Source organism: Falco cherrug, chromosome 7, assembly GCF_023634085.1.
Source record: "Falco cherrug isolate bFalChe1 chromosome 7, bFalChe1.pri, whole genome shotgun sequence".
NCBI lineage: Eukaryota > Metazoa > Chordata > Aves > Falconiformes > Falconidae > Falco > Falco cherrug.
The window spans coordinates 54,862,505-54,884,927 of record NC_073703.1 but is presented as its reverse complement, the minus strand read 5'-3'; the positions used below and the strand labels follow the sequence as shown (position 1 = coordinate 54,884,927).

Below are 22,423 nucleotides of genomic sequence, written 5' to 3'. Positions count from 1 at the left end.
AAATGCCTTTACAAAGGCAAATGAAGGAAGTTAGATGTCTAGCCTGCATATCTGCTTTCATACATTCAGAAATACCTTATAATTCTTTGCCCATTCTTCATTAAGAAACATGGCTATCAGTTATTTTCATCTTATAGGAGGTATATTATTTCCCTACTACTGTGAAGATAGCAATGACAATCTGTTCTTAGTAAGAGACCATACCATTTCCTAAGGTATATTTTCTTCATTTTGTTATGTCCAAATTCCATTTGTAAAGTATAGTATAGATGATAAACAAGTCTGCCTAGCTGTCTTTGGTTTTAGAAGTTAAAAGTAGTCCCTTTAATCTTTACAGAGTTGGTAATTTTTCCTTTCTCTTAGTTGTCTTATTATTTTGACAGATAGGTTAGATACACAAGTTTCTGACATACTTGCGAGAAGCTCTTGTAGTCTGAATATGTTTCAAGATTCATCTTATTAGCAGTGGCTAAACAAATTTATTTATTTACAAAGGGTATCTTTGAAAATTGTTTTAAATAGTTTGAAAATTTGTAACTTTTATTTCCTGCAGAATGCCAAGTAAACCACTAAAATTTTACTCAGTTTTGTTCTTACAAAAAAAGTTCTTATTCAGAAATAATAGCCATAAAGAATGACTCAACCATATAAGATGCAATTGTTGGAAACCACTGTAATGAAAAAAAAGTTTCCCATTTCAAGTTATCTCTGAAGTAGCGAAGCTCAGAAAATGAGAGACTTCGAAACCTTCAAAAAGTTATTCTGCTTAATGCAGCTACTTGACTGACTGTTATCATCATGTATGATTCAAAATACACTTTCCAGGAACTATGTTGTGGTTTGTCTTTCCTATTCCTACTACTCTTTACCTCATTCTAAATAAATCTTTAATCTTTGTCTTGTCTTGCTCTTTCTGTTCTTTTCTACTTTAGCCTGTTCTGCAAACTAGCTGCTCTTGTTAGACATAGGATCTCACTTTTTGGTAAGTTGTTAAGAAAGATCTTCGTAAAGTTAAAAATATAAAGAATGTATAACCATTGCTTCTGTCTTACCTGAAGCATTTCACAAGCTATAGCCAAAATTCTATAAAATGATGCATAAACTTCCAGTACAATTAGTGAGTGCCTTGAATATGGCTCTGAAGCGAACAGTTAATAGAATATGTAAAGTGTTGAAGCAGGAAAATTAGCAGCTTCTAGGATCTTTAGACTCCTTTTAAAAAAAATTTCATGCCTCTGCAGTTACTTTTAGCTTTTCAAAAGTCAGCTTACACTAATTGTTTTGATTTCTGTCATCGAACTGTTGATTTCAGTAGTTTAATTTCTCAGTAAGTAAGGGCCATGTAGGGAAAAACAACGTACCTCTGAGAAAAAGGTATTGGTAAGAAAATTATAAAAGAAATGTAGGTACTACAAGGTACAAAGTTCAGAATGTTGCAGGGTCAAGTGATGACAATGAGCCGTAAGCAGACACTAGTTATTCTTTTTAGTTCTTGTATAGACTCAAGAAATTGAAAGTTATTCTAGAACCAGACCTAACTCTCTCTCCAGTGACCTAAGGTGGGAGACACATCATGACTTGTTTAACCTGTGCATCTCCAATAATGATGTTTTAGATCATTAGATTATCCTACATTTTCAATACTATTGTGCTCTCATGATATCTCTTTCTAACCAGGTAGTGATTCTGCTACAATGGTGAACTGCCTGCACATCTTAGCTCAGTCTCTTGACACACGGTAAGTTTGCAACATTTGTACCAGAGCTGCAAACCACATGTGTTTCACAGAGCTTTTCAGGAGCAGTTGGATTGTTTCTGGGTTTTTTTATTCTTTATTCCTAATTGATGATATTAGTTGTATTAATAATTCAGATCCTGACCTCCATATTAGCAAATTTCATCTAAAGGGTTTCATCTACATTTTTCTGTTCAATATCTGCCATTAAAACACTGAAAACTTGTCACCCTTTCCAAGGGCATTTGAAGATATTGGGAGATATAAATGACACAAACTTTGGAACTGCAGGTATTGATACCTATAGAGACACTTTAGTGCATATTAGAAAAAATGTCATTAGAAGTATGCAGAATGTATTAATATATGGGCATAGTTACATTTACTAACTTTTGCTCTTTGCCATTTAAATGCTTATGTAATTCGAAACAGGCCAAGATCGTTTTCTCATTTGAGCTGTTTTCTGGCCTGATTATGTTATACAGCAGCCTGACAGTTGTGAGTAATGACACTGAAAAGCTTCACTAAGGGGTTGGAGAAGAGCGCAAAAAAAATTAAGGAATGGGACTGTGATGCTGGTATTGCAGTCACATTTTCTAGATTTAGGGTGCTTTGAAAAATAGGTAAGCATGTATCCTGACTTGCATACCTAGTTCTTGTGGCTCCCATAAACATTTAGGGATTAATAGGTATTTTTCTTGAGCATATTATATGGAGGAGCTTTCTTACCACCTATGATGTTTGCTAAGAAGGCATTATGTTACTTGGAAGAACATCACAAAAACTAGGAAGACAAGACTGAAGGATGCAAGTTCTTTGTTGTTATTATTTTGTATAAAATACTCCAAGCTCATTGTTACTTATACTACTGAGTAGATATAACTGTCCTTTCAATTCATAATGTGAAGTTCACTAATATGTGTGTGTATATTCAAAGACTGATAGAATGTAACTAGCATGTACATATATATCTATGCAACTACTAATGATCAGGACAAAGTTATTTTTTTTCCTTTATTATTTTTCAGAACCGTTATGAAATCAGGATCTGAGCTTGTCAAAGCTGGACTGCGTGCCTTTTTTGAAAACGCAGCTGAAGACCTTGAAAAAACTTCAGAAAATCTTAAACTTGGAAAATTTACCCATTCACGAACACAAATCAAGGGTGTTTCACAGAATATTAATTATACTACAGTAGCATTGTTACCGATTCTGACATCCATTTTTGAACATATTTCACAATATCAGTTTGGAATTGATTTACTTTGTAAGTCTTTTATTTTATTTTTGAAGTTCCTTGTGTTATAATAACGCAAATGCTTTTTAGTAATGATTGCATGAATTCAAAGAATGAAATTCTGTTTTCAGTAACACACATTTCCAACATGAAATCTGAAATGAGCCGCATAGTACCTTATTTCTATTGTGTGTTTAAAAATAATAGTAAGTTTCAAGTTTATTATGTACAATATTTCTGCAAACACTGACAGAGGGAAATTAAAATTTCCCCTTAAGTGCTCTCTTACCAGCTGTGTGGGTAAGACTAATTTCCTATAGAAAATTAAATTATGCTTATTTTTGTTACATGTTTTTAATTCATTAGATCAAAGAAGGCAACTCATTATTACTTGTGGTTTTTTCTCACATTTGAAAACCGCTGTATTTCTTTTAATATAATTTTTCTTTATTTTTAGCATTATTTAGTTTAAAATTCATGAAATGCCTCCTTGAGATTCAGCAATATGCTGTTCAAACATTGTGTATATATTTGGGTGATCACATTTGCAAAACAGAAGATAATTAAAAGATTGATAGCCATAAAAATACTTTCTTTGAAAAGTTGGGGAGCCTTTATACCATATTCCTAGAGGTTAGACACACAGACTGATTTGGTTTATCTTAAAATGGTGCTCTGCAAGTGTGATAAACTGCAATATCTTGTTAGCAAGTATCTGCTGACCTCTTGAAATGTCTCATGATATGTTAGGTTTTGGAATAAATGTAGATGACAGATGGGGTATCAGAGAAATAGAAGATAAATAACATGTGTGGAGTATTGACAGCCTAGAATGTTCAGTGATACACATGCTAAAAGTTTTAGGCACCATTTTTTGAGATTGCATAAAACAGATGTTTAATATTTGGAAAGTAGTTTTTAGTTGAACAAATACTGATCATCTACTTCTTATTTTCCTCCAGTGGGTGATGTACAAGTTTCATGTTACAGAATTCTTTGTAGCCTTTATTCCCTTGGGACTGGGAAGAACATCTATGTTGAAAGGTATTGAGTGAAAAACTCAGCATGTAAAATTTTCTCTTCTTTATAAGTGTGTTGTTTAGGTAATATAGCAGTTTGAATGGAAGGTGAATCTGAAAGAGCATGAACATGTATAAAATACACTATAGCTGGAATGTGGTTGCCTGTACCTGAGAGTTCAATTCCACACACAAAAAAACCCAAACTACTCATCCTGGATATGGCAGTGTATCTGCAGGGAGTTTATTTTTCTCATAGGGAAAACTAAATTTTTCCATGGGTTGCCATTAAGGTTCCTGAAGTTTGGCTACTGTTGCTGTGGTAAGTAGGCGGAGTACCACAAGTAGGCTGTGTCTGTCTCACACCTAAGTCTGTAAAGAGGTCTCAAAATAGTTGTCCTGAGCATACATAGAGCATTCTGACAGCCTTTACAAAGGAAACCACTTTACCAGTTACTTACACTTAAAAAAGAGCAGGGTCTACGATTCCTTACAGCATCTAGTTGCTATGATATGTTCCAAGTCCTGGATTTTTAGATCCTCTTCCATTGAAAGAGACTCAAATCCCTATCTGCTACTTCCAAAAAGAGGACCCTAATTGTTGGTCTATCACAAGACAGGAGCTGAGGTAATCATAACCTTCCTTATGCTTTTGAAGGCTTTAGGTTAGGCACTTTTCATGATTTTTCTTATAATGAAAAGTTTAAGATCCACAGGGCTTAATAGAGAGACTAAACTGGAGGAAATAGAGCTCTCTAGTCTGGTTAGAAGAGGGTTTGCATAGTATAAGGAACACTGGTTTCCACTTCCTTCCAGAGTTTATTCAGGAATTCATGCAAAATCTGGTGAACAGAGTGTCTTTCCTCCCACTTTACATGCATGTACATGTGTGCACAAGCTCGTTCTTGTGTATGTCCACATTCAGTCATTTAGTCATTAGTCCATCACTAAATTACAAAGCTATACTCTTTCTTTCTTCTTTTTCTGTGTTTGAAAGTTTTAAGTACTCTTTGACACAGATTGATAGGAAAAGCCTTGCCCCTACTCTAACTAGAAGTCAGGATCTTTTCACAGGAAATAAAATGTGATTGTTTTTGAGCTGCCTTTCAATGAGAAGAGCTCATAGCACACTCTTTGCTTGATTGGCAAAAGCTATAAGCACTGGACAGTTAATTACATTAAACGCTGACGTTAGCAGCGTTCCCTTTTCCTAATGCAGTTGTCTTCTTGAAGGAAAGCATGATCAGATCAGATATAGCCAAAGAAATTAATTAGTCTCCTAAGGCTGTGTGAGAGGTTTCCAACTGTGGATTTCATTTAGTTTGGTTTTCACTAGTCTCACTAAGAGCCTGAGTAGGCGGACATCAGTGTCTAGGTGAGAGGTAGGGCTTCAAACAAATTGCTCAATGTTTCAGCAAAACTTAGAAGTGAATGATTGAGTTGACTTGAACAGTTACTCAAATTTAAAAATCCTGAGATTTAGGGTCAAAGTGCAGGGTTTTTCCTAGTGAATTTGGCAGGGACATTTTTACCTTCCATTGCAGGATGAGTCACAGTTCACTTTTCATAGATGAATATCACTTTTCATGGCTGAAATAGTTCAGATGATTCTACAAGACTTCTGGCTGCTGTGGTTCAGGACTAATGCTAAACTGGATTCTTGCTGCTGCCTTGTTGTGACAAACTTCAATTGTCAAAGGTTTTATCTTTGTACAAAGAGTATTTAGCTTGTTTAGTATGTTGAAAATGTTTCTGATTCCTCTGTGGACCTTTCTTTTCTAAATGCCTATGTGGTTTATAAATGTTGAGGACTGGATGCAAAACACAGTAGTCCTTGACTACTTCCAGCCACCATGCTCTACTAGCTATATATATATATATATATATATATATATATATATATATCTCTAAAATATATAGAATTAGAGATATATGTGTGTGTATGTATATATATATAAAAACTTGTAGTATTGTTGCAGTATTATTGCTATAGGCATTCTGACTATGAATTCTATACCAAGGTACCTATTCCTTTTTTATTAACTGCATCAGAAATTTAGGTCCTAAATTTGCAGTTGAAAACTCCCTTTCATACCTGGTACCCAAAAGTTGTATGTCCATTTATGGTGTCTTGGTCTTTTCCTGTTTTTTTTTTTTGTAGAAACACATTTCCAAAGGATTTTTAGCACAAATTATGAAATATCTGTATCAGTAATATGAAATACAGATTTCTGCATGTTAAGAAATTATAGAACTTTTTATGTATATACATAAATATGACAAAATTAATTTCTGTATTGTCATACGGTACATATCCAGATGTTCAAAGACTTCGATTTGACCTCTTTGAGGGTTCTCAAAATGAAGCCTGCCAAAGATGCAAGAAAGTCCATTATAAAAAATTTTCAAAGTATAGATTGATTTGATTATATTTCAAGTGTTTTCCACTTCCTCCAAGACTTGCACATCAGCTCTGACAGTTACTCATTTTTTGGAGTGAATGTTTTTATTTAGTTGTCTTCTTAACATATATTGTCTGAAGGGTTAATCTGGCTTTTCTTTAAGTGCCATTTACTCCATTAATTCTATTGAATCACTCAGGGATCCGAGTGATTTATTTTATATTACTTGCTTTTTATGTCAGTGACTATCTGCTCTGATAGTCTTTTTATCCTTTCTAATTACAAAACTTGGGCTTTCCCTTGGTTTCTTATATTTAGGACTTCCATATGACAGAAAATATCTGTATAGTTACAGTAATTTCCTTAGCCTTGTTGTATAATTGTTCATCTTCACTTCTTTGGGCTCCTTGGTATCCTCCTTTCATATAGAAAGATGGATATGCATTATGACATTCTCATGCATGGGAATAGCCTCAGTACATTTGATGTTGTCTTTTCAAATTACTTTTTAATATGTGTTTGTGTATATATGATTATATATATATACACCAAGTTTTTCCCTCTTGATCCAACAGATGGCAAAGACGTTATAAAGTTTCCCTTTTATGAAAATTTATAAAATCTCCCATATATATAATGATGCATCTTAATTACAATTTAAATTGGAAGACAACATTGCTGTTCTCTAATTTAGTAGGAATTCTAACATTATCAGGTTTTTTTTTTAATTAGATGTTCTGTGGTTGCTACCTGTGATATCAATGTATCATGTATTCTGTTGCAAAATGTACACTATATGTATGGTCAGAATGTAAGGAAAATGACATAGAACTATAGGTGGAACACATAGTTTCTTTTTAATTTTGTGATAATTGATTTCTGTATTTTCCATTTCTGTGGATGGCTGTAAACTGTCGTAATTCTGTACAGAGAACTAATGAACATTCACCCTTGAAACAGAGTAATATGTGAATTTCTTTTTGCTGGTAAATAGCATATCTGCAGCCAGATGATGAGCATGTTTTGTTGCTGTTGATTTGGCTTGGTTAGTTTTGTTTTTATGGTGAAGTTTGATTTCAGCTGTACCAGTTCCTTCATCCAGCTTATCAAGATGCTATCTGAGTTTTAGTGCTAGCACAGAACAGACAAATAGGAACATGGGAAGGTTGTATGGAGGAATGCAAATTTGCCCTTCAGAACATGCCACACAGAATGCCATAAAGTCATTAAATCAATTTTTGATAAGTAGCAGTAGTATTTCTCATAATTTTACTACGTAAATATGAAGCAAAAGTATGAAGAAGTATGAAGCAAAAGAAATATATATATACACAGAAAATAAGTGAAATCTTTAAAAAGGTATGACTGCCTAAACAATTTCCTGTTGATCATATACATTTACTTGTTTAAGCAAACCAAAGGTATAATAAGAATTATATAGATTAATTAAGAATTATAAGTTACTGAATTATTCTTTGTGCATATTCTAGGCATGTGTTCTATAGTCTGTAGTTGCACTGTGGAGCACTTTACCTTTAATACACAATACTTGGTGGAGGTTGTTTTTTTAAAAAAAATTGTTTCTTTATACTACTGTTATTTCCAGTAATTCTGTTTATGTGAGTAATATTCTAATTTTCAAGTCGTTCCTAATGTATTAAAAAGATAAACTAATAAATGTTAATGCTGCTTTATAATGCATGCTAGATATTGAAAGCCCTTTCCTCTCAGGTAACTTTTTGTGTGTCTTATATACAGGCAGCGTCCTGCACTTGGTGAATGCTTAGCATCTCTTGCAGCAGCCATTCCAGTAGCATTCCTTGAACCTTCTCTCAACCATTATAACCCATTGTCTGTCTTCAACACAAAAAGTGCAAGAGAAAGAGCAAGTAAGTACTGTTCCTCATGCAAAAAATAACCCACAAACATATGCATATCATCAGAAAGATATAATTTATGAGATGAGATGAGATATATACCTGTGCATACTCCAAAGCCTTACTATAGTTATGTCTGCCCAAGATGGTGACAGAAAAAAACCCTGAGTGACAGTGTTATTTGCATTTAGGCTTTTAACATAGATGAACCTGGACATTCTCTTTTATTTCGTTAACAAATCTTTTGCTTTCTGCACTTGCAGTTTTAGGTATGCCTGATACAGTAGAAGAGATGTGTCCAGAGATCCCCCAGCTGGATGGACTAATAAAGGAAATTAATGATTTAGCAGAGTCTGGAGCAAGATACACTGAAATGCCTCATGTAATCGAGGTTATCTTACCCATGCTATGCAACTATTTATCCTACTGGTGGGAAAGAGGGTCTGAGAGTGTTCCTCAAAGTGCTGGGCCTTGTTGTACAATGATAACATCTGAGCATCTGAGCATCATTCTTGGAAACATTCTGAAAATCATTAACAACAATCTGGGAATAGATGAAGCATCTTGGATGAAAAGAATTGCAGGTGCGGTAAATATTGTACCTTATAATATTTAATTACTTTGATACACTTCACCATATTACCCAGTGATATAATAATAAATTGTAACAAAAAAAAACAAAAGGAAAGAATGATAAAGAGTAGATAAGTAACAATAATAGATTTAAAAAAAATATATTATTTTTATACATGCATTGTAGCATCACTTAAGCAGAGAGCTTTCTGTACAACATAATGGATTTTAAAAATCTTAATGTCTTCATGTGCTGTATAAGAGCCTTAGTGTTTAATTTGGAGTGATGAATTCCGTTGATTTTCAAAACACCTAAGAACTGTGTATTATAGCAGAGGGTGTAAGTGCTGTGAATTCTGTTTATGAAATATTGGGACAAAAGGGAAAAAAGTGTACACAGTGAAATAATTCCAGGAGTAACCCAAATTCAGAATCAGTCGCTTTGCTGGAGTAACTGTACCGGCTATTAAATGAGCAGGAAAATTTCTCAAAATGTCCTGTAATATTTAGTAGCTAGCTATCTGAAATTCTCGGTTTTGAAATTTTACCATCCCTTTTAAACCGTATAAAGATTTTAATATTGCATATTAAGAGTATAATATGCAATAAGGTGATTCAAGAAAATATGTGTAAAGGTAATAATTCCCTGCTAAATTTTAATCCCCCTTTGGTACTGGGTTTTCAGTGTTATTTTAAATACAGGAAAGTCTTTAATAATAATAATAAGGATTGCATTTAAAATTAGTAAGAACTCTGTTACTTAATTGTAGAGACCACTGCTTGCAGTTTTGTAGTTATTGCTTATCTGAGTAAGGAGATGATGTACTAGTGTGGTTCTTCAAAGGATTTTTGACTCAGGTGTTCTGCATTTTATTACTAATGCTTGTACAAAATAGATCTACGATCTTGAACTAGTCATTCATTCTCTGCATTTTAGCTTGCCCAAGGCAAAAAGAGGTAAAGGAATTCTTCCAGAACTATTCTTCTGATTATTTTCTGAAATTGTATATATATAAAAAAAACCAACCAAACAAAAAAAAAAACCTCACACACAAAAAAAACCCAAGAGCATTTTTGTAAGGATTTTAGTGTCTCTATCCCTACTTTAAGTTCTCAGAGACACGCGACTCGCCAAAACCACGGTAGTTTAATTGACGTGACTGAAATACTTATCTAAATTCCCAGTAACTAGCTTTTAATCTCTCAATACACACAGTTGTACAAAGCTATATTCATAGTTTTATTAATACATTCACAATGCTCCAGACATATGTGAAGCAGTATGACCTTTATGTTTTCTAGAACTGCATAGTTCATATTAGTACCATGAAAAACATCAATTGTGCTTAAATCATAGGATTATTTGTATTTTATGTATAGTTTATGCTCAACCCATCATCAGCAAAGCCAGGCCTGATCTGCTGAAAACTCACTTTATTCCAACACTGGAGAAACTGAAGAAGAAAGCTATAAAGATCGTGATGGAGGAGGAACAACTGAAAGCAGATAGTAAAAGTGACACCCAGGAAGCTGAGCTACTGATTCTTGATGAGTTTGCTGTTCTTTGTAGAGATCTTTATGCCTTCTATCCAATGTTGATACGTTATGTAGACAACAACAGGTAAATAAAAACTAATAATTAAATTCATATGTATTAGTTAATGTACTAGAGTCCATGATCACATAATCAGAAAGAACACAATGCATTTAATGTTATGCTGAGCATCAGATCCTAAGTATTTTAGATTCTTAACTTATAGAATGATGTACCTTGAATTCACACCTTTTTCTCACAGGGATTTGACTTATTTAGTTGTATTGTAACTGCACTAATTATCATTGAGAAGCCATATACTGACCAAATTTGTTATATATGCTACTGCAGCCCAATGATGTTACAAATGGATATGCCTTTCAAAAATTAAAAAATGGCTAAACCCCTTAACCGTTAATGAAGGAGTGAAAACCTGTTTTGCCTCAATTGAATCATTCTATTTGTAGATAATACCACAAAGATGTTAATCTTTTGCGTTGTTTTTTCAAGAGGGAAACAAAAAGTGTTTGCACAACATTGTATTGCCTTTGGAATTACCAGTTTTTTCTCAACCATTTATTGAAGGATTATTCTGTGCCTACACTTCCCCTTTCCTTTGCCTCATAGCATGACCCCAAGACGCTCTTCAGAAGAGCATCTGAAGTATCTATAGTACCTCAGTAGCTATAGTATCTTAATCCTATCCTTAACAATATTGTTCTTCTGTACATAATCATTGTCCACTTATATTTCTAGGTGTTAGTACATATTGGGCTAGTTAGGATAATTTTCAATGGATACATGAACATTTATGCTGTGAACCAATTTACATCAAGAATTATTTGCTTCTTCTAGATGAATTCAAGTTTTTGCTATTTCAGACCTTGTTGGCAAGGAAACGCTTCAATTTTTTAAAAAACACAGATTTAACTGGGATATGGAGAAATCCAGCTAGGAAGAGTTCATGAGTATAAATTATAATGTAATAATTCCTTCCATGTCTGCTGTCAGATGTCCACTTCATGTATGGTCATATTAATGCATTTTAGAGACATTTAAGAGGTCTGCATCTAATTAGTTAATTTGCCCAAGTTTTCTGAGCACCCTTGTGCAGACAGACCCAGACTGAAGTTGTGTTGGTTCCTGGGCTGCAGTAATAAACCAATTGAAGCAGTCAGTCAGTCCTTACAGCTCTATCCACTGATTCCTTTCCTTATACTATTCCTCTGCTCCTCATTATAGTATTCTCTTTTGGATCAACACAAAGCTTTGATAACAGAGTTTTAAGGGGGGGGGGGGGGGGGGGCGGGGGCAAGAAATAGACAAATACTCAGAGTTTTCCCTTTCAACCAGGTCTGTCTTCTAGTCACATTCACAGAATAGGCACAAAAAACATGTGTTGGCATGGTGCAGAGGAGGAGCAGGCAGAAACGAGTAGCCAAAAATTCAAAGTTTTGTTGGAGATGAGTAAAATTGCCATTACAATGGTTTTTCTAACCATGGTCATGTAAAATTGAAGTGATTCTCAATAAATTCCATGATTAACTATACAAATTTAACCTGATCTATTAAATAGAGCTTCTTATATTTGGTTGTCCTATTTTAAATGTCTTCTCTTCAATTTCTCTTCATTTTGAATTTAGAGCAAATTGGCTGAAGAAACCAGATGCAGATTCTGATGAACTCTTTCGAATGGTAGCTGAAGTTTTTATCCTGTGGTGTAAATCACATGTAAGACAAGAAGTATACTTTTTCTTCCATTTCATTCTGTCTTTAAACATAAATGTGGTACATGCAGGTGAAGTAAACTTCTGGTGATTTTTTTCCCCCCCCACTTTTTAGAATTTCAAAAGAGAAGAACAAAATTTTGTGATTCAGAATGAAATCAACAATTTGGCATTTTTAACAGGAGACACCAAGAGCAAAATGTCTAAAGTAAGTTAATAAAAATATCTGGATCAGTCAGTTAAATCTTCAGCATGTGTTTTGTATATTGTAAGAAGGCTCTAAAAATCTACTCAGATTGCAACTGCTGTGCTGGTAGAAGAAAGAAAATACAGTTTTGCTTCTTAATTATAGACATGACAACTACTATGCAAAATATAGGCTACGTACCTGAGAGTTACCTGGTAAACAGTCAAAGACACAAGATTAAAATAAAGGTCTTGATTTGAAAAAGTTACACGTACAGGAGATGGGTTGTAATATACAATATGGGTTGTTGCTTTTTCAGAAGAAAAAAAAAAAGGTAAAAAATGTAGGCTTTTATAAAAGCAAGTGAAGAAACTTTGGTTGCCTTATCTTTTTCTTGTGAACATCAATCAATATTGTTCTCTCAACTTTGATGGAGGAACGCTGCCTTTGCGTATACCTCTTTATTCATACATATAGCATGCCATGTGCGCTGTTTTGCTTGGTTCTTATTAATGATCACATTAATTTCTTCTTTGCTCATTTTCAAATATGACAAGATACCGACATGGTGGCTGGAAAGTACGTTTGTTACCTGTAAATAGAGAAAATGCATGTTGTCAAGGTAAAAAAATGCCGCTTTGACATTAGCTGAGGAAGCTTGCCTTCAGGATAGTTGAAGTCTAATACCAAATAGGCATTGCTAAGTGCAGCAAAGAACCCTTTATTTTATTCATATTTGTAACGTGTTTGGAGTAATCCTATTTTGAAAGTGTTCTAGAGAAGTGGTGGGGTTTATTGTTTTGTATTTCACTACATTTTGACTCTGTAACGTAGCTGCTGTAAGTCCAACTTTAGACAATAGAGAATCAGATAAAATGTGCCATTACATTTCTTAATTCTCTTTTAAGAAAAAATGCTTCTTTTCTGTTATTTATTCTTTTTTTTTTTTTTAAGCTCTGAGATCTGCTTAAGCCGAATCCTGATATTGGGAAGTTTACAAGCAACAATAACACATTTTCTGCTCATCATGAGTTCATAACTGGCACTAAGCAGCAATTCAAACTATATAGAGCCTCTCCTATTTGGAGAAAAGGAATTTTTTTTTATATGTTTTCTTGCTTTCAAGATGCAGCTCCTTGAGATTGTATGACAGAATTGAGCCATTTGTTTTATCCTCCTTAGTGAGATGAGTAGTGAACATAGTCCAAGCTATTTGATGATCAATTGCACAAAACCAGTCTAACATAGATCTGTACTTTCATCATACGGCAATCACTATACAGACATTTAATACATATACTTCAACATTTATACATTAGAATTGGCCTGAGTAGCCAAGAATTAGATGTACTTTTTTAAAAACATGATAGATTAGAATCAGGTGACTCATATTTAATCTAAATTGTGTCTAGCTGCAGTACTGGTAATAGGATAATATGATGTAAACTGATAGTGTCATATTTAAGTCAGTCTGGCATGGCAGGAATGACAAAACAAATCTTTGCAAAATACAGAATAGTTTTCCTCATACTGCTCTGATTTGGATAGAATCACCAGAATTTAAAATCAAGAATCTATATGACCCAAATGTGAAAGAATTCCATTTTGAGATTACATTTTCAAATGACTGTTGTGTATATTTGAATATAAAGATACATGATGTATAAATACTTTTATAAATATATTTATACGTTAACAGAGATGTAGATGCATATGCAAATGCATGTTTCTTCATATGGGTATGCAGTACAGGGATGTTATAAATTATTTTATATGCACATTATTTTTTAAAAACTTTAACATCAAATCTTAAAAGACACTGTGCATGGTTATTGCTAATATAGGAAGAAATAAAAGATTGTATTGTTCATTACTGAATATTTTATTAATATTTTCATATCTGCAGGAGTAGATAGTAATTTGGTTTATTATGACTTAAACACCATGACACAATACATGAGGCATCTTTTAGAAGTATTGTATTGGTTTTCTATATATGGTTTCTAAGCATGAAATTGATACAATTTCACAATATATAATGTGAAATAAAACTAATGCATTCATTAAAGCATACATTTAAATCTGAATAATTTTTTTTAAGAATGCATAGTTCAGAATAAACAAGAAATTCTCTAAGTAACTGAATGTCCGAGTTTCTTACCAGGTTGGATATATATTTATATCCTCAGAGAATAATCAGTAGAGGATATTAGGGAACATTATTTTTATAATTTCTTGCTTTAATATTAACATTCAGCTCAGAAAGTAATATGCTAACAGAATAATTAACACTTTCCTCTTTATCTTTACATACCATATGCAGAAAAAAAAATATGCAGAGGATGAAGGATTATGATTACATTATTTATCAGTAGCTAATAGCAATGGTAACAAATGATTCATCATTCCAATCAATAAATTGATTAGGTACCCATTGTATTTTGATTATACAACACTAACTTTGTTAATATTTTCTCAAATAAATGTATTTACAGCTGAGCAAGTTTTTTAATTTTTCTTTTCTAAAAAAATGGCAGCAGATTGCTCGGAGGGGAATGGTAAGTTAGAGAACTTTCAGTCTGAGAGAGACTGGTAACATAGATTGCATTGAAATAACAGATTTGTGATAGAAGCGTTGAAATGGAGAATTTAAACACATTCAGCTCCACTAATCTGTTATTTTTGAACCCTTCGTAGGTTTGTTGATAAAATAGTGGTTTTTTTAAGATGCAATGATGTCCTATTGTGTTTTACAGTTAATTGATATAAATTAAATGTATACATTCACATGTACATAATAAATGTGTAATACATATGCGGGCAATTTTTCTGTGTAAGTTTTGTAACCTAAATGAATGTGTGGCTGAATATATGACCTCAGGTGGTAAACACTTGCATATCTTACTGCAGTTTTCATTGACTGGTCCTCATTATTAATTTTTTGTGTCTGTTTTTAAAAATCATTTGGATAGAACTATTATGGAAGTTTGAGGCAGTCGTAAAATCCGAGTTTGTATTATGAAACAACATTGTGTTTTGTGCCCATTTGTAATATGTAATACATATTATTTCCATTTTTACCATTACTTAGAGGATGTCATGTTAGTATTTTCTGCAGTCATTTTTAATCTCATCTTTCAAACTATTTCAATTGCAGAGAATATGTTTCTTTTAGATATAATATGGTAAATCGTTACTGGATTACTTTTATGGTCAACTTTAATAAACGAAATATCTTGTCTTTACATACCCTCAGTATATATCTGCTGAGCCATGTCTGTGCAGCCTCTACATATATCACACAATTGAAAATTTCAATTAAAATTTGCTATTTGTCTCATTAAGGTATTGAAGACTCTAAGATGGTTAATGATGGTTAGTCTTTCAGTCTTTCTTGACTTGTAGCTGGTTTTCTTCACTATGTGATATAAATACAATAGGGTATAAAAGATTTTAATAATAGCTTGGCTTCAACATTTTGAGGCTAGTTCAAGTATCACAAGAAAACAAAGTTGCTATTAGAGCTATCACAGAAGGAGGAGATTGTTTTTGTTTATGATTTTTCTGTTTATTTTTAACCAATGTTTTTTCTATAGTATTTTCCCATGCCTGGTCAAGGATTCTTCTGAGTAACAGTTGAATTTCTTTGCCATTTTACTATAACTACATGTTTTTTTGTTATCTTCTTAAGATTGCCTGACACAATGATAATATAGTATTGACTATGGAATACCTGTTTATTTAAGTGTTTTATGGTATTAATATAACAAACAGGAAAAAACCCGTATGTATGAGAGATATAGTTGAGTTTATAATAGTGTTCTCAAAATGGGTACTGCTGAGAGATATGAGTTTAAGTTCTCTCAGACTGTCTTCAAAACAGTAATGAGCTATGCAATGGGAAAATACATCTCTTTTGTATAGATGTATAGAAAATACATCTATAAATGAAATGCTGCATCTTCACGGTGATAGTTTAATTTCTGTTTTTAAACATAATTTTTCTCAGTCATATTTTGGTGGAGAAAAGAGGTAGAAAGAACTGTTTTGGTTTCACATATATGGAAAAATATGTGAATATTTTTCATTATTGGACTATCCAGGGTTCCAGACAACTTCCTCCTTTCAAAAATATTGGGAAAAGGTGCAGTCATTAGTATATTGATGTGTGTGCCTACTAGATGTACTTCCTTATGTGCTGAAGCAACAAATGGTAGTGCTGAATAGTGACAGATAAATTCTGAAGTTCAATCACTTAATAAGGATTAAAGTGAATAAAAATTTTACAAAGATCTTATTTGATTATACACTTACAGTCTGTTGGTTTAGCTACAAACTTATATTTTTATTGTCCTGATAAAGCTGTAAGTTTATTACTAACTTGTGAAATTGTCATCTTTTCATCGCTTTTACTTATGTTTTTTTCCCTTTATTTTTCTTTCATACAGGCCATGCAAGTAAAGGTACAGGTCAAAGTGCATGATGTGTCTTTGTTTTAGATTTAGAGATGATCAGGCTCCAAGCATTCTTTCCATTGATCATAGCAGTGGCGTCACAAAGTGAAGGCCTGGGTTCCACCTACTATAAATTTTCTCCAAGCTAAAGTGGCAGTATTTGACCAGAGCAGCTGAAATTCCCTTTGGCACTCCCACATGTTGCTTAATGTGAAAATGTAGTAAAGTTACCTTTTGTAATTACTTTACATGTACATTCTGCCTCTGCTGTCTTTCTGTATTCTGATTTTTTTTTTGTTAATATATTGAAGCAGATGTTGTGAAAGCAATGCCTAAGTAGAGTCATCAGAAACATGTATTTGTCTTATGATATACAAGAAAAATATAGGGGAGAAATGTGCTGTAACCTATATATTGTCTGTAGATGAATAGTAGCTTATATTAGAACGAATAAGTTTAAATAGATATAGAGTTCAAATCCTACTTTTTTCCAAAATTAAAATGATCTTTACTAAAATTGTGAGGTGTGAAAAAGCTTTTGAATAATCCGTGTTTCTTTTATGTAATGCATTCAAAGCTTCCTTTGTCTCCAGTGAACCACAGTTCACCTTCCTTTGCATCATTCATATTATCTTTTTTTAAATATGGATTTCTAACATATATATGAGTACTTTTCAAGACATGGTGTGCTCTTCATTGGTGAAGCAGAATGAATAGCAAAATGGAGCATAAAATGCTTTCATCTTTGCCCTCACCCTGTGTGCTAAGAAGCACACATGATGCTGTGAAGAGTTTTAATCAATTAAATTGGAGGCATAAGTTAAAAAGTGAACAGTTGCATTAAACTAGCAGACCTGATTTCACATTTTGCTATTGTCAAACTTCCCCAGGTATATAGAGTAGGATTTAATGAATGGTGTCATGGTAATCTCAGAGAATTTAAGGTTTTAAGAGGGCTGGAAATACTAGAAACATTAATTCCATCACCTTAACAAGTTTTAGCTGATTTTTTTTTTTTTTTTTTTTTGTATAAATAAATTCTTTCGTCTTTTCAATTGTACATTATTACAAAACCTACTGGAGAATCTGTAATTCTTTTTCTGTGTATGTTTGTTTAAGAAATGTCCATTTGTGTGTTTAAATCCTCAGACAAGTAAGGTCATTATACTGTTAGGCAACCAGATTATATCATTCTTCCTGTTAAGGTCCTTTTAGCACAGTTAATTATTTAGGCAAAATATATTCAATTTTAATGCTCCTTACATTGAATGACAAAACATTGGAATGAAGTTATTGTATGTACTCATATAGGTGCATATTAGCACTGAAAGAGACATAATTTTATTGTCATTTTGGTGTCTGTGACTCTACTTACACATTTATCAGCAGGAGTTGTGAATTCAGACAACAGAATTTGAAGGCAAAGGCAGAATGGGTCTTCTTTTCATGTTTTAAAAATGTTCAGGTTTTAAGGTTCACCTATCTTGTTCCTACCTAGTTATTAATCTGAAATGAAATTAAAGAAAATTGGATGTGTAAAACATCCTTAAGCATAAAGATGCAGAAAAGTAAACCAGTATGCCTCCTTCTTCCCCACCACCACCTTTTTTTTTTAGTATATATATATTATATCTTGTTATTCCTTATTTAAGTTGCATAGTGACGCCACTGGAATACAGTGATACATTGTGGAATTTGTTTGTCTGTTGTCAATGTAGAGTACAAATAATGTCATTATTATAGCCATTACATCACTGCTATTTCTAAGGCACTTCCAAAAGCAAAGCTTTGAGGCAAAGTACTCTCTTGCAATTGTTAGTTCCTTAAGAAAGGAAGCCACATCCATTGTGTGTTCCCTCTGACCTGCAAAATGCTCAACACCAGCTACGTACACAGAGATTCACCATCCAGAAGACAGAATTTGCCAAAATTTACCACTGAGTAGAATGTGTATGGCTGTCTTTTTTTCTTCCAGTGATTACTGTGATAATAGTGTAGTAATAATTGGTTAATAATGAATTGCAATGGATTCTGCTGTATCCTTATGTGGAACTGCACAAGTAATGAAGAAAACTTAACTGACAGAGGGAAAAGGATGTGGAGGGTTAAATGCAAGCATTTGCTGTTTTGTATTGTTGTATAAGCCTGGTGGCCTAGTCCTGAAATCTTATCTTAGGCAAAACTCCCCTTGAATGAAGTAGGAGTTTAATCTAGGTACAGAATTCAGAACTGGGCTTTTTTTATGTTGTTCTTGTTTACCATATGTTCATTAAATATATGGATCCGTTCTAAAGATTTTGGTTCATTGTCTCATAAATGAAAACTTTTGTGTGAAATACTGTTGTACAGTGTGTGTTGTAAGATAGGGCAGATGTTATTCTGTTGTGATGTTTACTTCTCTTTTTTGTTTTCCTTTTCCTATTACTCATGATCTCCAAAGATGCAAAAGACTTAATTTTTCATCCCAGAATTACTTATATTAGCCGAAGCCACAGAGCAGTGCTTTTCTCAGGGGCACTAATTCATTAGCATTTTATTGCATTGAATTAAAGCCTTTTAGATACTGGTATTTTTCAGTTGAGACAAATCAGATAATATTCTTTCATTCAGATCCTGGATAACTGTTTTTATGTTTCTAACAAAAATGTAAACATCCTGAATTTGCCTCTGTAACATTGAGGACTAATAGCATCCCCTGAGACTGACTCAGCTTTTAATTTTAAGTTTGATTCTGATTTGAGAGGTAAGATCCACAAAATATAGTTAGATTTGTATGTACGAATGCACATAAAAGTATGTTACTGCTACTGAAGTATTACTGTTATTGTAATTTCTGCATTGGTGCACATCTAAAATATTCTTTTACATTTCCTGCTCAAGACTGTACATCCTTCCTCTAATGTAGCATTTTTAATTAATTGTACTACATCAGGAACATGGTTTCCTTGGACCATTAGGGGAAAAGCATGTTGGAAAAGTGTGTGATCAGAGAATTACAGTCATTTACTTTTCTATTTTTTAATTATAGTCTGGAGGACAAGATCAAGAGAGAAAGAAATCAAAACGTAGAGGTGATTTGTACTCCATACAAACGTCCTTGATTGTAGCTGCACTTAAAAAGATGCTTCCTATTGGTTTGAATATGTGTACTCCTGGAGATCAAGAGCTCATCTCTTTGGCTAAGACTAGATACAGCCATGTAAGTGTATACTTTGTAGTATTTCTTAATGCAAAAGCAGAACTTTATAAACTGAACTTTGAGACAAGTTATCTAAGGAATCAATATAATTAAATATATCAATGTACTGTAAGCAATTGTAACTGCTAATTGTGCTTTCACAAGGAAAAGTGGTGTGTGTATAGACAGCTGCCATCATTTCCATGTCATTTCCTATTTGTATACAATGTACAATTTTACATATACATATTAATTTGAACCAAATACTGAAATATCATCAGTTAGCTTTAATTATCTTCAAAGTGTAATCCTTGTTTTGTGGTCAAAATTAAAGAAAGCCTTTATCCCATGCCCTTCTGGTAATTTACATATTTTGAAAACAAAAGAGGTTAAGTTTCAATATTAAAATAGTAGCTGTTCAATGTTGTACATATTCTTATGAGATGAATCACAATCTAAATTGAAATATACTTCTACCTTTCTACAGAGGGACACTGATGATGAAGTCAAAGAACATTTACGTAACAACTTACATTTGCAGGAAAAGGTAATATAAAAACTGTCTTAAAAATGCTGCTGTTCACTTTTAAAACACAGAAGTCACAATTTTTTATCACATGTAAAAAAAAAACCAAAAGAGAATCTGAAAAGCTATTAGAAAAATTGCCTTTTTAACATTTTTCTTCATAATTTTTTCTTGACAATAATTGGTTTATTTGTAGCTTTGGCTGGTATTTTCAAATTTCAGGAAGTCCTATAGAATGAGACAGTTGTAAAGAATTGAGATATTGGTAGTTTTAAAGCTGTAATTACTTAAAATCAACTCAATTCAAGATGAAAGTAAAACAAACTAGTATTTCAGCTTCTTTTCTTGAACTTAACTTGCACTAATGATTAAATAGTATTTCTAAGCATATATGCATTCTGAAGTGGCTATGATAAAATAATAAAAACTTGTGTCATCTTAATGTTTAAGACCTTTACAAGCACATTTATGTTCCTACTATTTATACGCTGAATATACTGTCAAAAATGATACCAAAATGAAGTCCTCATCATCCTTTAAATAATAAATAATTTAGATCATTGCCTACAGTCTTTGAACCTAATAGGAGAAATTCATTTATCTGTCACAGGAGATGACTATCTGATTGCTATAAATTTGTGCTTACATAAAATTAGATTGGACACACTAAGTAATTCTAATGTGTTTTTTCTATGTCTGTCTTGCAAAAAAACCCCAAAAAACTTTGGCTGCAACTCTTCACCTACTGAAATTCCAGCTGATTTTATAGACTTCATAAAAAAGCTTTCCACCATCAGTACAGAAGTCCTGCAAGGAGTTAATCTCAGTCCCAGTACTAAATGTCCTTCCTTATTTTTAATTCAGATAAATGGGATACAAAAGTCCCAATGGCCTTTATTTGGTTTCACAAAATAGAAGTACAAGACCTTGCTTAAGAATTGAGTTCAGTTACCCAACAGTATATACAGAATCTAATGCCATTTTTCTGAGCAGCTGGCAGATGTTGATTTTGACAAAAAGATGACAGATGAAGTGGGAGTATCTAGAACATTCTTTATGTTATTATGAAAATTATAGTGATGGTAGTCAAATTCAGTATCTTCATACAGCATCTTACATACAAAATATGTTGGTTTTTAGTCTGATGATCCAGCCGTGAAATGGCAGTTAAATCTCTACAAAGACATTTTGAAGAGTGATGAACCTACTGACCCTGAGAGAAATGTGGAACGTGTGCAGAGGATATCAGCTGCTCTCTATCATCTGGAACAGGTAAAAAGCTAAATGTCTTGTAAAGTGTAAAACACACTGTGTTTGCTTTAGAGTAGTATAAGGGATTTTTTTTGCTGTACAGATTATTTTGACTTCAATAAGTGTCATTATTAAAGTTTTCACATAAAAATTACTTTTGCACATGCATGCATGTGCACACACATGTGCATACAGATGTCTATATATGCAAAGTTTTTAATGTAATCTATTGAAGAGCATCAATTTAGCTTCAGGGAAAATTCAGGTTGTATTTGCCTCTGCAAATCTTTGTGAACAGTTGCAAGAAATGTAGTATACAAATCATCACCATTTAGTAGCTGAAAATTCCATAAATTTAAGGAGAGGTATTTGCATGTACACTTATTTTTAATATACTGGGTTTAACCTGTCTCCTATTTCTGCACCTGAGGATGCTGTAACAACATTTGAGTTGGTTGCCTGTTCATTGAAATGATACAATTTAAGTACAAAAAGGCATTTGTAGTCTTTCCACGTAAAGTGAATGCATTTCGTTCCAAAGTGATATAGCACAGAAATTTGTTCACATGGACAATTGAATATGTATAGTTAGAAACAGATAAAATAACTATTGTGGAATTTTACCAAGGAGTCCTACACATGAGATACTCTGGTATCTTGAGCTTTTCTGTATAAACTGAGAAGTACTACATGTAAGCCCCCTCCAGTATTTTTTCTTACTTA

The 22,423-nt window shown here is 32.9% G+C and overlaps 1 protein-coding gene across 1 annotated transcript in view; it reads left to right on the top strand.

Annotated features, from left to right (window-relative positions):
* Positions 1-22,423, top strand: part of RYR3 (ryanodine receptor 3) — a 233,215-nt gene that overhangs the window by 171,588 nt on the left and 39,204 nt on the right. The window contains exons 62-73 of the mRNA XM_055716387.1: positions 933-982; positions 1,678-1,738; positions 2,764-3,002; positions 3,935-4,016; positions 8,152-8,282; positions 8,534-8,854; positions 10,224-10,464; positions 12,021-12,108; positions 12,220-12,312; positions 19,774-19,944; positions 20,411-20,470; positions 21,590-21,721. Of these exons, the coding sequence (XP_055572362.1) occupies positions 933-982; positions 1,678-1,738; positions 2,764-3,002; positions 3,935-4,016; positions 8,152-8,282; positions 8,534-8,854; positions 10,224-10,464; positions 12,021-12,108; positions 12,220-12,312; positions 19,774-19,944; positions 20,411-20,470; positions 21,590-21,721 (1,669 nt within the window). The remainder of the gene's footprint in view (positions 1-932; positions 983-1,677; positions 1,739-2,763; positions 3,003-3,934; positions 4,017-8,151; positions 8,283-8,533; positions 8,855-10,223; positions 10,465-12,020; positions 12,109-12,219; positions 12,313-19,773; positions 19,945-20,410; positions 20,471-21,589; positions 21,722-22,423) is intronic.